The sequence below is a fragment of the Melospiza georgiana genome, chromosome 28 (assembly GCF_028018845.1).
Source record: "Melospiza georgiana isolate bMelGeo1 chromosome 28, bMelGeo1.pri, whole genome shotgun sequence".
NCBI lineage: Eukaryota > Metazoa > Chordata > Aves > Passeriformes > Passerellidae > Melospiza > Melospiza georgiana.
The window spans coordinates 1,287,107-1,301,463 of NC_080457.1; the positions used below are offsets into that span (position 1 = coordinate 1,287,107).

The 14,357-nt window shown below is 47.9% G+C and overlaps 1 protein-coding gene across 4 annotated transcripts in view; it reads right to left on the reverse strand.

The window, feature by feature from the left end:
- Positions 1 to 14,357, reverse strand: part of KANSL1 (KAT8 regulatory NSL complex subunit 1) — a 74,454-nt gene that overhangs the window by 6,893 nt on the left and 53,204 nt on the right. For 3 of the 4 annotated variants that reach the window (XM_058041772.1, XM_058041774.1, XM_058041773.1), the window contains 6 exons: positions 11,649 to 11,753; positions 8,184 to 8,299; positions 6,648 to 6,837; positions 3,548 to 3,713; positions 514 to 696; positions 55 to 213 (listed from right to left, as the gene is read on the reverse strand). In XM_058041772.1, the coding sequence (XP_057897755.1) occupies positions 55 to 213; positions 514 to 696; positions 3,548 to 3,713; positions 6,648 to 6,837; positions 8,184 to 8,299; positions 11,649 to 11,753 (919 nt within the window). The remainder of the gene's footprint in view (positions 1 to 54; positions 214 to 513; positions 697 to 3,547; positions 3,714 to 6,647; positions 6,838 to 8,183; positions 8,300 to 11,648; positions 11,754 to 14,357) is intronic. The other variant, XM_058041775.1, reaches the window with a different exon arrangement.

The following is a 14,357-nucleotide window of genomic DNA, read 5'->3' on the forward strand; positions in this document are numbered from 1 at the left end:
GGGGATGCAGCAAAGCCCAAGCTCCCCCCGAGACACCTGCCCCTGGGGGCCTACCTTCACTCCTCTCAGATGAGCAGTCTCGCAATCGCTTTTTGTCAAAGGCAGGAGGCTGGGCAGAGCGCTCTGGCGCTCTCTCGGCCTTGGACACGGCCGAAAAATCGTCTAAAGGCGGCCTGTGTGCCTTGTCTGCTTGGGCTTTTTGATGGGAGCGCTCTGAGGAGGGGAACAGAGAAAGAGCTATGAAATGCCTGCTTTCACCTCTCTTTCTGCTGGCACAGGAGACTCGGGCACAGTTTGCCCACACCACGGCGGTGGCTGGGGAGGTGTGCTCAGACCTGTGGCACTGCTGTGGGCATGGCTGACATCGAGCACGGGGAGGTCCCTACAAACCTGAGCTGCACCTGCACACAGCTCACCTGCAGCCCTGCCATAGCCCTGCCTCACCCCTGGGAGCGGGACTGAAGGGCATCCTCCTCCTCCTCCTCCTCCTGGTGGGGCAGGGGCAGCACTTACTGGCCGCGGTGAAGAAGGAGTTGACCAGCTTGTGGCGGTCCTTGCGCGCGGGGTCAGCCAGGCTGGGGGGCACGGGGGCTCTGTGCTTCAGCGACAGCTTCTTGGGAGCTTTAGTTTTCTCGTAGGGCTTGTTCTGCCACTGGGATTTCAACATGCTCTGGAAGTGCAGGCTCGTCGGCACATCTGCAGGGGGACAGAGCATTAATTGGAATTAATCGTGCAACAAAGGGCTGTGGCCCCATCAGCCTCCCAGTAAGAACAGCCCCTGATGAACATGCAAGCACAGATTGTCAGACCCAGGCTTCCTCACACTCTCTCCCCACCTTCAGGAAGGACCTGCAATAGGTCCCAACATTTCTAATCTGCAGGTCTTTGTGAAATTCCTACTGGATTCACAGCCCAAGCATATCCTGGCAAAGTTTTCTAAGTCAGAAAACTCTAGTGTCTTCACCTCTGTAGGTATCTCATGTGGTGCTACCTCAGATTTGACCTCAAAGAATCTGAGGTATCTCAGCACCAAATCTGGGCTGGAAGAGAGAAATTCAGCCTAAATCCTCAATTTCAAGTCAAGCCAGAAGCCAGCCAGGCACTGCAGCATGTTAATTTGCCTGATGTGGCACCTCAGCCAGGAGAAATTGTGTGTGACCACACCTGAGAGGCCCCAAGAGCAGGAGGAACCCCTGGCTGGTAGCTGGACCCCTGTCCAGTATGTCCCTCCCAATTTCAGGGACTGGAAAGCCCCAGCAGATCCAGGCAGGCAAAGAGGATGGAGCTGGCAGGGCATGGGCTGGAGCTGGGGGGGATTTGGCTCCCTGGAAAAAGCCAGGACAGCTCCATTCCAAGTACCCTGGTGGTTAAAGCTGTCAGCCAGCCCCTTGCTAAGGAAGGGCAGTCACAGGGTGATGGCAGTTCTCTGGCCATCACTGCTGCCTGTGGGGACATGTCCCAAAAACCAGAGAGGCCAGTCCTTTAGGGATGCTGCCACACACTGGGGCGGCCAGACTTGGGGAAAATGGCCTCTGCTCTCTGCTCATCTTTTGCTTTCTCCTCCCAGCTCCCATCCCACACCATCTGTGGAAGGAGGGGATAGGTTGAAGGGAGGGGGAGCAGGCCAGGACAAAACGCTGCCAGCAGGAACGGAGTTCTCTGCTGGTTTGGCAGCAGTGCCAGCATCCCTCCTCCCCCTGCTCCTCGGGAAGCAGTGCAGGGCTCCCAGGGACCAGCAGATGGCAACCACAGTGAGCCCAGCGCTCATTCCTCCCTACAAGGTTATTACATCATCCAAAAATTCCCAGCGAGAAATCAAACCAGAAAAAAAAAAAAACCAACAAAAAACCCCACACACCCTGAAAGGAAGGGGACAAAGAGGACAAAGCACAAGGACAAGGGTTCAAGGCCTCGCTGGCTGGGTCCTGCTTGCCAGGGGAATAAGTGAATAAATGATCTTGTCCTCCTGCAGTGTCTGGCAGTTTTGCCCTTGGCAAACTGCTCTGGAGATCCCGGCTGGCACCCAGAGCCGGCTCAAAGTGAAAGTCAGCACATGCTCACAGCTGTGCCCTGGGCAGCAGGAACCCTCAGCCAGCCCTGCACACACAGCAGCACCCTGGCTTCACCCCACAGGTGTGCAGAGACACCTCAGAGCACACCAACAGCACCAGGCACTGCCATTTCCCCACCTGAACATGTTACCTGCCTCTTCTCTAGGACAGGAATCACCCCCATCCCAAAAATCAACCCCAGCCAACTGCTTGAAGCATTAGTGAATAAATAAAGTTCACCAGTACTGGAAAAAAAAAATGGGGTTTCCTGCACAGGTGTTTAAGCTTTACACCAATTAGTTTTAAATCCAAAGTTTTTTAATCTTATGCAGCCAGAACTGATCTACCCTGTGAGGCAGCTGCAGGGAGCTCTGAAAATGGGAAGAATATGGGATAATTTGCCTGGTGCCTCTGCTGCAATAGCACCCAACAGGTTGTCTCCCCATTTCCCAGGATATTTGATTTAGCACTATAGAGGATCACAAGTGCTGTGAAATCACAAAATAAATTCCTGCTTCAGGAGTTCATTAAGCTCCTTGAGCACTCCTGATCAGAGCTGTGTCTTTGGGAGGGGAGGGATCTAGCTAAAAATAGCCCCAATTTACTATTTTAGTCTGGTTTAAATATAGTGCTAATGAAAGAGGCCACACTAATTGCTCCCAGACACTCCCTGCATTTCCCACTGTCACAAAAAGTTTGTGAAAAGCTGAAATTTAAACCCAAGCACACACATTAGCTCAGTGACTTATCCCAGACCAGACCAACCATTTGACACCTCCATGGGAAGCCAGGCCACACACCTTCCTGCCAGCATGAGAATCCCAGAATGGCTGGGGCAGGGACACCTTCCACTGTCCCAGCCTGGCCTGGGGCACTTCCAAGGATGGGGCAGCCCCAATTTCTCACCCCAAGCAGCCATGAACTCTCACCAAGGGAAGGAACCATGTGATCCAATCATTTCCCAACTCCCCTGATAAAAGCACCAGTTGAAGAACACTCTGGAAACTACTCTCCCCTTGGGAAAAGTCCCTACACATGGAATTTGTGAACAGCCCACGGTCAGGGCTGGTTAATTATTCCTCTCTTAATGCTGAATTAACCCTGAAGCTGTAACACAGGAAATTGAGTGTCCTAACAGGAACATCCCCTCTTGCTGTGCCCACCGAACCATGGAAGATCATTTTCAATTCCTCACGAATTGAAAGGTCAAAAGGATTTCCTGTGACGAACCAATCCACAAATCATTCTATAGAGATGGACAAACTCATGGAAGCAAATATTTCCCAAGTGGTTTAGGGTCCCAGGAAGGACTCCCAGGCCTTGGTTCCACTGCTGTGAGTGAGGCTGCAGGTTGAGATTCCCAAAACTCAACAGAGCCCGGGTGTGACCTCCTGATCTAGTCAAGGCTCCCATCTCCAACCCAGCTGCAGATGAAGAGGTTTGGCTGTGCCCCAGCAGATCTGCCCCTCCCCAGAGGCAGCAGGAGCCGTGCTCACCGTCTGGGAATGACAGGACAGGATGGATGCAGGAGTCCAGCTGCGAGAGGCGCTCCAGCAGGGGGGCATCGTACTGGATCTCCAGCGTGCTGGGGCTGCGGCTCCCGCACAGGGCACACGAGGGGTTCACGTCGCAGCTGCAGCGCGCCAGGCTGCCACGCTGGGCCTGAGGGGACACACGGACACGGGGACACGTCACAGCCAGCCCAGGGACAGACAGACCACAGCCCCCGGGACAGCTCACTGGAAACGCCCAAAAAGCAGCGTAATTGTCTGAATGTCCCTTCTGCATGTATATATAAATACATACTGTACATGTGTATAAAATAGCTAAAATCAACCTGTATTTTATAGATTATAGCTACCTTTGATTATCAATAAATATATAATAAATTCGTTTTATTTCTAGATTTATTTAGATAAATCTAGAAATAAATCTAGAAAATTTATCTAGATAAATTTCTAGAATTTATTATTAAATAGCTGCTACGCGACATTTTAAAACATTGTCAAAATTATTTATAATATTAATAGCTGTTATGTGACATTTAAAAAATATTGTTTAAAATTATACTTATTATGCATAATATATATAGTATATTCAATATTAATTATCTACATTCAATATTAATTATATAGTATATTCAATATTTATTATATTCAATAGTATATAGTATATATAGTACATTCTATATAGTATATATAGTACATTCAATATATAGTATATTCAATATTAATTATATAGTGTAGTCAATATTAATTATATCTATAATATGCAATTTATATATATAATTTATATACATATGCACACATACACACCCCCTTTTTTTCCTCTTGTACAGAATTTACATATATATAGATAATATAATTAATATAGGTAATTATTATATATATAGATAATTTTTAAAATATATATATATATATACACACACACCCTTTTTTTTCTACCTTGTACAGAATGTGTTAATTTAGTTTGGCCTCACGAGAGGATGCTTTCACTTTGCATAAACACAACTGAAAACTACGACTTACCAGCACAGACAGTTTAACAGCTGCTAAATTTGACTAAAAGTGTTTAATTTTATCTAGGTTGAAACCTCATTTATAAAAACCATGAGACAGCACAATTCTGCTGTCAGAGAAGGGGCAGAGAAGCCATTTTTAGTTCCAGTGGGTCAGAGCCATCATTATATGCCAAGATCTGACACTTGCAGGGACATCTACAGAGTGACAAAGGTGGTTCTCAACCTTGTTCCTTAATCCAGGACAGAGTCACAATTCACAGATTTATAGACTTGATAAAGACTTAATTTGTGTGAAACCACTGCAAGCAGACACACAACTGGATATAAACTCCATGCAGAGAAAACAACCCCTGATTCCCCACCAAAATGGAAGAATGGATCAAACTGGATCCTGCAGAAGCCTGTTCTGAGTCAGAATTATTCCAATAATTTCCATGAATGACTTGAAGGATGGGAGAAAATATCCACAGCAAATAACACTACACTGGGAAGGGCTGCTTGAAATAAAGATCTGGAAACCCACTCCTGGTTACAAATTCAGAGAAATTATTTAAAATAAATCACATGTAATTCACTGAGGGCAAATGCAAGAAGCAAAGGCAGTGCCCAGAGAAGAGGAGGAAGGGGTAACTGAGCAGTTATGCTGCTACCTCTGAAAGTTCTGCCCAGAGGATGTGGAGGTTGTGATGGATCCAAAAATGAGCATGAATCAGCAGTGCTCTACCACTGCTGGGAACTAATTATTTAATAAAAAATAATAAAGTTTAAGCCCACAGGGCTTTCTAACCAGGATGGCTGTGTAAGGAGAGAAGCAATCCTGCCACTCTGCCCGCGTGTGAGCTGAAGGGCTGCCCCCAGCTTTGGGCACAAAATCCCTTAAATGTGTGCACCAAATTGTGAGGAAAACAATAAAAAACATCACAAGATCAAAACCTCCACAATGCAGGTGGCAAAGTTCAATCCACAGCCACTTTCTGCTGGGCAAGGGAGTGGAGGGAACTGGACATGGCATTTCTGGAGCACGACTTGGCCATGACTCAGCTGTCTCTGGAATGACTGGAGGAGGGCTCAGAAATCCCCTGCTCTCTGCTGCTTTCATCGCTGGAACTGCTCTTCTGAACCATCTCTGATTACCAAATGTATTTGATGATGACAACAACAAAGATCTAACACAGAATTTACGGCCAATTCTTCAAGCACTGAGTGCACAAGGCAGCATCCACCACGAGAATGTTCAGCAACTTCCAAATCACTGAAGATCCTGCAAGTAATCACTGCAGAGCTCTCCCAGAAATACCCCAGATAAAACTGCAGATAAGTGATCAGTTAAAGCTGACTCAGCTGAGGAAGAATCTATTTTGCTCAGAAAAATGCTGCTTTTGGAGCTTCTCTTTAAAACATCCGCAGAGTGAAAACCCCCCAGCCCTTGTGGGAAAGTTAGACTTGAAACACTTTGTCTCAAAGGTAAGTGGATTTTTGCCATTATGGTTCTGCATGCACAAATAAAGATCCTTATTTCCTTCATTTCTCACTATTTTCCCTCCAACTGACAGTTTATGGTATTCCTAAGAGAAAATAAAAAGAATTAAACATCGCCCTTCTTCATGCAGGCAATAAACTGCATTTCCATTGAATGAATTCTGCATTAGGGAGAGGAGTATAAAAAATAGTAATACAGAAAACAAAACAGGAAGAGACAGGGCATTCATCCCACGTATGCCTGGGATGAATGTGGTTTTCCCTTGAGCAGCAGCAATGAGTTCCTGGGGCTTTGCTAACTCCTGTCTCAGAGTTAAGGTTTCCTGATACTTGACTTCTCAGGGCTTCTTTCTCCTGCTCAGACTGTGCCACACTGACCTACCTGGCCTTGAGTTCACCTCACGTTGGTTGGCTTAAGAAAACTCATGGGTTCAGCATCTTCCCTCCCCAGTGACAGCAAAGAAAAATCTTCCAACCCGTTACCACCTTCTCCTTTGTTTTTCCAACAGCCTTTACAGCCCTGCTGTCCTGCTCTTCCTTCCTGTTGCTTTCCCCATCTTTACAAGACAAATAAGAGCAGAGAAGACCCGACTGACCTTTTTGGAAAGGGGCATGATGGTGCTGGGTCGGACGAGGCGCCGCTTCTTGCAGCTGAGGACGGGCCGGGTGCGAGCGGCCACGCACGTCCCGTCGGCGGGGACCAGCGACAGGCGCTGCCTCTTGTGGAGCAGCTCCTCGGCCTCCTGGCCATCTCCCTGAGCGTGTTCTGCCAGGCCAGGCTGCAGACTGCCCCACAGGAGAGGAGAACAGGAAAACCCCAGTTATTCACGCAGCAGGTTCGTGGTTTTCACCTGAGCGAACGCTCCAAGCTGAGTTTGGAGCTCTGCAGTTCATGGCACAACAGGATTTATTAAACCAACTCCATTTTTTGCTTTTACTTCTGTCACCTTCCACTCTCCCACGACTGAACCTTTGACCAAATACCTTTGGAAGCTCTGAACAAAAAAAAACAGCACTGAAAGCCACAGAGCAAAAGCCACTCTAGACCAGAACAGCTTTAACCCTAGAATTCAGCTTCCTCCAGAATGAGAGTTTGGGAAATCTTTAGACAAGAGGTTTTCTGAGTCTAAATGCCAGAGAACATATAATTTTATAGAAAAAATATTTAACCCCGATGTAAACTTGGTTCTGATGGATATTTGAGATCTCCACCTGTGCCAGCTCCCAGCAGTGACCCCAGAAAGGTGCAGAGTTAACATCAACCTCTGCGAGGCACAAAGGCTGCAGCAGCCCTGGCATCAATGCCCCGTGCCCCGAGCAGATCCCAGCGCAGCAGCACCTCATCTACAGAACCTTTTCATGTCTCTTCTGCAAGTGTTTCATTTCTAAAAATGCAAAACATTAAAGCCCTGTGGTCCAAGGCTGTGCAGTTCAAAGGCTACAGGGATACAAAGGGCTCTGTTACAGCCTGCAGTGTTCCAGCTGCAGCCACGGGCTCCTTGATCTGCTCGCATTACATCGGTGCAGGATCCATCCCTCCCTCCCTCCTTCCCTTTTCCCCTCTCTTTTTCCCTGCCTCCTCAAGGCACTGAACAAGTGCAACGTTTTTCAAGGGTTTTCAAGTGGTTCAACCCTGTAGCATCAAGGAATGTCTTTCACTTGTTTTCATTTACCCACTTCAAGACTTTGTCAACAAAAGCAGCCCGGAGAAATGAAGAATTTAGGAAGTTTTACTCCCCAAATCAAGGGGATTCCCACATAACTCCAATAAAGTGGGTCAGTGGTTACAGATAATTCTGCGAGCAGGGCATTAGTACCTTTGAATCACACAATTTGCAGATGTATTAAAACTACTCATAAAGAAACAAGTTTTGCCCATGCTCAGTGCACAGCTGCCTGCAGGGCTTGTTCATGTAAACACAGCTCAGTTTAATTCCATTTTCAGCAAAACAATGCAGCAGAAAACCTCAAGCAAGCAATCTCCTCCAAAATGTTTCCAGGCATGATCTACTACTGTACTTTTTTGAAAAAAGACACCATCTGTACCATTACCAACCAGCTACAGCCTGGCTTCCAACGGGACATTGCAAAGATCATAAAAGCAAACTCTTCCAGAATATCCAAGAGCTTACGTGTTAATAACTCCATTGACAGGTCTTGGTGCTCCACAGGGCTTGGTGGGATGGGATTCAGGAGTATTTGCAGCAGAAATTCCCAAGCTTTCTAGGGGCTGGGATCCAGACACACTCTAAGGAAGGGTGAGAAAAACAGAAATAAATAAAAGCTTCTTAAATAGCCACAATTAGTATAACTGGGTTCTGGTTGAGGATTCTGCACTGCAGCCATGGATTTCCACACAGAACTTCAAAGCAGGGTTCAGAAGTCACTGTATGAACAGGAGAGCAGGGACACAAGGAGATCTTAGGGAGAGCAAGAGCATGGATACATGGCAGCTCTTTCATTGCAAGATCCAAAGGACTTTAATTCCCCTCAGGCAACCAGGAGCATGAAAGGCTGAGGGCTTTAAGGAGATTTTAGCATTTTGTCTCCATGGTGCAAACAAGTTCATCACCACCTGTAAAGCTCTGCAGTCTCTCCTGCAGTTTGGTTTCTGTTCTGAGCCATGTGGCTGAAAGCTCCTGCCGAAGCACTTTGGGGCAAAACAGGGAGGGAGGGAGAGGGGAACTGACTTGCAAAACTGAATTTGCATTTTAACTTACTACCTGTGCAAACAGAGTCCTAACAGCATTTTAGGGAGTGTTTTAAATGAGCGTGAACCCAGGCTGTGGGGCTGGGATGGGAGCAGGGCGAGTCTGTAACTCTGAAAGTGCTGCATAAACACAAAGCTTGGAAACACCTTTTTGGTAGAGCAAAGTGAGTAAAAATTGAGTTAAAAACACTGTGCTCCCCAATCCCTTCTGCCTGAGGCTCTGCAGGGAGCTGCAGGATTGTCACCAAGCCTCCAAGGACACAGTGGCCTTGTACCTGCCACCAGTGACATTCCTGCTCCCCACCCTGCAGCCAAACCTCTGGCATTCATCACCTTCAGCCCCTCCCATGCAGCCCCCTGTTTCTGGTGTCAGACATGCTCCTCCCTGGGGTTAAACTTCATTTCTTCCTCTGTGTGGTACTTCCTACACTCCCTGCCCTGCCCCTCGCTGGGGATCCCCCTTTGAGCACACACAGTGGTGATGTGGTTCAAGCACCAAGAAAAAAGGCAAAAGCAGAGCTCTGACACCACACAGATGGCCAGCCAAGCCCCCTGCTTGGCCCTGACTCCATCCCGAACCCATCTGGACTGTGGTGATTAAATCTTCCCAGCAAACAGCCCCCAACTCAATAAACAACAAAGCCAGGCCATGGCACTGCTGGATTAACGGTTTCCAGAGGAGCAGACACCTGGGTCACCCAGGGAAGGGCCGTTTTTAACAACCCACACAACTTCTGCCCGGGCCTGCTTGAGGAACTTTGCAGGGGTTTTTACACTTCTGCTAAAAGAGATGTTTCTCCTATGGGGGAGCAAAGACAGGATGAGACCAACTGTGCCACGCAGAGAGACGGAGGAGCGAGATCAGCTCACACCTGAGACATCAGGTAAACCCAGCAGCCCGGCCAGGTGAAGTCATGCAGGAGCTGAGCACTTTCCCTCTGCTTTCCAGAGGCTTGGCAGGGCTGAGCCTCCACGTGACACCCGCCAGAGGCACCCCTGGTGCAGCAGGGCGGGTACTCATGACTCATAAGCTCTTTTGAAATCCTTTATTTTCTTCTACAGAAAGGGTCTTAAAGGAGAACTTCTCCCCCAAGAGCTTGCTCTGTCTTGGTGGTTCAAGATAGGAACAGAGGGACTCAGTTTCCAGTGGAGAAGCTGGAAAGATCAATCCAATGTGTATTTATCAGGAGCAGCCCAGGCTCCCTTTATCACCCTGGGATGGGTGTACCCAGCACACGAGCAGAGCCAACACCTCCTGCACTCTCACTCTTGGCCAGCTCCTGGTGCACCTCCCAAGGCCGTGCTGTCCTCCAGGGCTGCCTGGGATCCAGAGCAGCATCCATAGCACCAGGGTCACACCCTGCTCCTGACTGAGCTCCTCTATGAGCTTGGGGTCTGCAAGTCCAGGTCCTCTGGATCCCTTTGGAGGGTGTGGAAGATGCAATTGTAGCACATCTGCTGCTGCACATCAGGGCAGGAAAGCAGCTGTGTGCAGACAGCTCATGAGCCAACACCAGGAATGTCCCCTGTATTCCCAAAAAACCCTAACAAAAGCAGGCAGGTTCAGACCTTCACCTATTACTGGAAATATTTAATTAGGGGGCAATATCAAGCGCAGCCCCTCACTAGACAAGCAATCCAAGGAACCAAAATCAACAGCCAAGTAATGTCTTCAGGGCTTCATGTCATTTCCATCTTCAGACAAAACTATTTCTTCACCCACTGAGCTTCCATTTCCCAGAAGATATTCCCAGGCCTTATTTGCAAAGCCCTTCCCTCCACTGGTGATAGGATTAGTTCCTCTGGGGATTATCAGCCCCATCCCACGTAGGAAGGCGATGCCCAAGGACACGGATCCGAGGCACTCACGGGAGGAGGAGATCCAGGGGAGCTGGGCACGGGACAGGATGGATTCCTCCCTCTGCTCCACGCTGCAGATGTGTCTCTAAGCCTGCCAGTTTGGGGGGAAAGGCCTGGAGGGTGCCAAAATGATAAGCAGCTCTCCAGGAAAGGCCCGGGAGATCCCTTTCCAGTAAGAGCCCTCAGTGTCTGGGTAATCTCTGGCTGGAGCAGATCAGGGCTCTGACTCAACAGCCTGCCCTAATGAGCAGCCCTAATTAAGCACAAAGCCAGGGGCTGGGTGCTGGAGGCGGCAGTTCCAGGGGTGACACTTCCAGCAGTGTCACAGACAAGCTGGGAGCGTGCAGTGATGTGGGAGTCCCTGTGCAAGGAGAATAAACACCCTTTCCTTCCTAAGAAGGCACACAGGACTGCAGGAGTGGCCACAACAAAGTGCCAAGTTTGCACAAGTTTCAGGGACCACAAGTTGCAAACCCTCCATTTTAATGCATTGCTGCATCCCCCAGGATCCAAAGCAATCACAGGCAGGATGATCAAGCCTTCAGTCTGTGCCCTACATTTCTGTATTAAATAATAAATACCTGGCACTCTGCATAGTTTCCAGTGCATCTCACTGCAATCACTAGTGCCCTTTCCAAGGGGGAATGCTCAGATGCTCAGGCAGATATTAAATAGCCACATCTTTAGCAGCCTTTGCTAATCATGCTGCTCTCAGTTTGAGGTACTTTTTTTGCTGGAGGGAACGGATTAGTTAGGATTTTAAAGCTTCACAAAATGCTAATGCATATTACAAAGGTACCCCCAGGAACTCTGTTCTAAAAGGTGTTTAAATCCTATTGTTCATTAACCCCAAAACAACACAGGAGGGGGTGAGCTGCAGACCAAGATCAGCAATTCCCACCTGGAGTCACAGAGAGGAGCTGCCCATGAGCCCAGTGCCATGGTTTGAGCATCCCTGAGCCCCACAGCTTGAAGGATGAGCCTTCCCTCCCCAGACTGGAGCACTCAGCCCCACGCTGGCACTTACCAGGCGCTCGGCCCCAGGCTCCAGCCTGACCTCAGCTCTAACAGGACGGGAGGAATCATCTACTGCAGGGTCAGGGGGCGACGCCTCACCAAGAACTATCAGCCCCTGCAAGAGAGGAACAGCAATGAACTGCAAGATCCTTTGGTGTCCACAGGGAAACCGCACCCTCATTGTCCCCCGCACCCCCATGCTGAATTCCTTCCCACCACGGCTTCCAGATGTGATGCCAAAGCCAATCCCTGCTGCCCGGCCTTCTCCTGGCATCTCAGCTGAACTCGGAGAGGGCTGGAGCCAGCTCACAGCCCGTCCCCATCCTGCCCTCCCCTGCAGAGGGGAAATTGCCACAGCCAAACAAACAATTCCGAGCTGCTGATGAAAATGAACCACCTTGTTACTCTGAGCAGACTTCCCCCTGCCCCCCAAAAAGTGATATTTACAAAAATTCAATAAGGAAAGAAAGACATTGCTATAAACCTGGTGGGACAAAGCACAGTGGCTGAGCACTGTTTCATCAGGTTTAACAGATGCTGTTCTGTTTCTGTTTAACTGAGGCTTAACCTAAAGGCAGGACTGCCTTACTCTCAGAACACAAAGTGAAATAAAATCATTGTAATTATGCATATTCTGGGCTATATTATAACAAAGCAGGGCAAAATGTGCAAGGGATCAGGGGGTTGATGGAACCTATCAAACAGAGCTCAGGACAAGGACAAGCCCCAGTGAGCAGCATCTGGTCAAACGAGGAACTGTGAAGGGGCTGCTCAGATCAAGAACAGGCAGATCATCAATTCTGGAGGCTGCACAGTGTGTCACAGCAAAGTGAGCCTGGAGGGAACCTGGGCACGTTATCTGCACAGAGGACACAGCCACAAGGCTTCCCTGCTATTTTTAAGTGCCTGCAAACAGGGTATTCCACAAGCAGCTCTGAGCACACGCTCCCTGATTTGGTGTTTTCCTCCCCTTCTCACCAACTGAGCTGATGTGAATGTGCTGAGAGCACAATTCCTGCTGAGACTCCCAGGCAGCAGTTTACCCTCAAAACACAGGGTTATTTTTGACTGCCTCGTCCTTCCCTTGCTTTGATCTCACACAGCAATGTGTCTTTCTTGAAGGGTACACTGGGATGTAAACTCTAACATATAAAGGTAATTAAACTAAAAAAAGAATGTAATAAAATTTCTCTGAACTTTAGAACTTGTAGAACTCTGAATTCCTGCAGCAGCTACATTTTAACCTCCTTATGGCCCAATCAGCTGGAGTTAAGTTATATTGATAGAAAAAACAAGGTGTTTCCAAATTCTTTAACTATTTTCCTTGTACAATTTGAAGCCAAATCCATTCCAACAAGCTCCTGTGTTACTGAAACACAGGGCTGTTTGTCTAGTCTCCTATTCTTGTTCCAAGCTCTTTTAAGATGGTCTGTAGTTTTTCATTGGTGCAAACAGAATCTGTTTTACAACATCCCAGAGCTCAATGACATCAAGATAACAACAGCTGGGTGCAAGAATAATCTCCAGCAAGCTCTATCAGAGATGGGGTATGTGATACTCATGGTTCTGACTTTTTTCTTCTTCAAGCAGAACAGCCACTACCCAAAACTCTCAATTTCTGAATGCCCCTGCACCTTAAGCAACATGTTTTATCTTGAATTCATGTACTGGGGTATCACAGGTGAGTTTTGGTTTGAACAAATCAGAGATGAGCCTGTTGGCCAGAACCTCCTTTCAGACCTTGAAGCAGCCTTATAAAAGCCCAGGGGATGCTTGTAGCCATTATCAGGCCATTTCATGAGCCTGTCAAGCTGCCATAACCTGGTGAAAGCCCTGAACCTTCCACATCATTACATGAGTTTTCTCATTTTTTAACTTCTACCATATAAACCTTCAGCTATTTTGTATTTTGTACTTAAAGCCATGCCGCACTGTGAGCTCTAAGACAGAAGGAAGATGATTCTTTCTGAAGAATCATTCATTTGCCCACTCCCCAGAAGCCTTCTGCCCTAATCTCAGAAATGGATTCAGCTCACAAGCCGTGCTCTTCCACCCACTCATTTAGAGCCCTCACTCACTCAATTAAGCCTGTTTTTCTGCACAGCTGCATCAAAGTCCAGCCTCCCTGCCCTGCTTTCTGCCCCCTGGAAGCCTCTCCCCACCACCCCAGAGCAGCACACATCTTGGGAAAGGCATTTGCCAGGCTGAATTCCTGAGGATCTCTCAGTTGATGCAATACCAGGAGCCTTCTTGCCACAAACTCCAGACATTCCTTCCTCCAAGGCCTGACATTTAGATGTGCATGCCTGAACAAGTCTCCATAACAATCCCTTCCTCATCCCTTCTCTGCTCTCCCCCATTCTCCCACCATCTGAGAGCAATGCTAAAAAAAAAATACCTTCCACAGAGAAAGGTCAGCACCAAAAAATGATCTTTTTTTAAGGAACAGACTGAATTTTAAGCCTGTTCAGATAGCATCTGAACTAACTTCCTCCACAGGCCACTCCCTTTTCCACTAAATCTCAGCTGTTTTTATCCCCATCCTCAGCTACTCCCAGAAAGAAAATGGGAAGGTTTTAGAAAAATATCAGAGAGAAAGGCTTGAGTGATGGGGAACAGCATCACACATGAAAAAGCACCAAAGACTGACTCTAAAGCAAGGTATTGCTCCCTTCACGTTATCATACTGAACCAGGGACAGGAATTACACTCAGCCCAT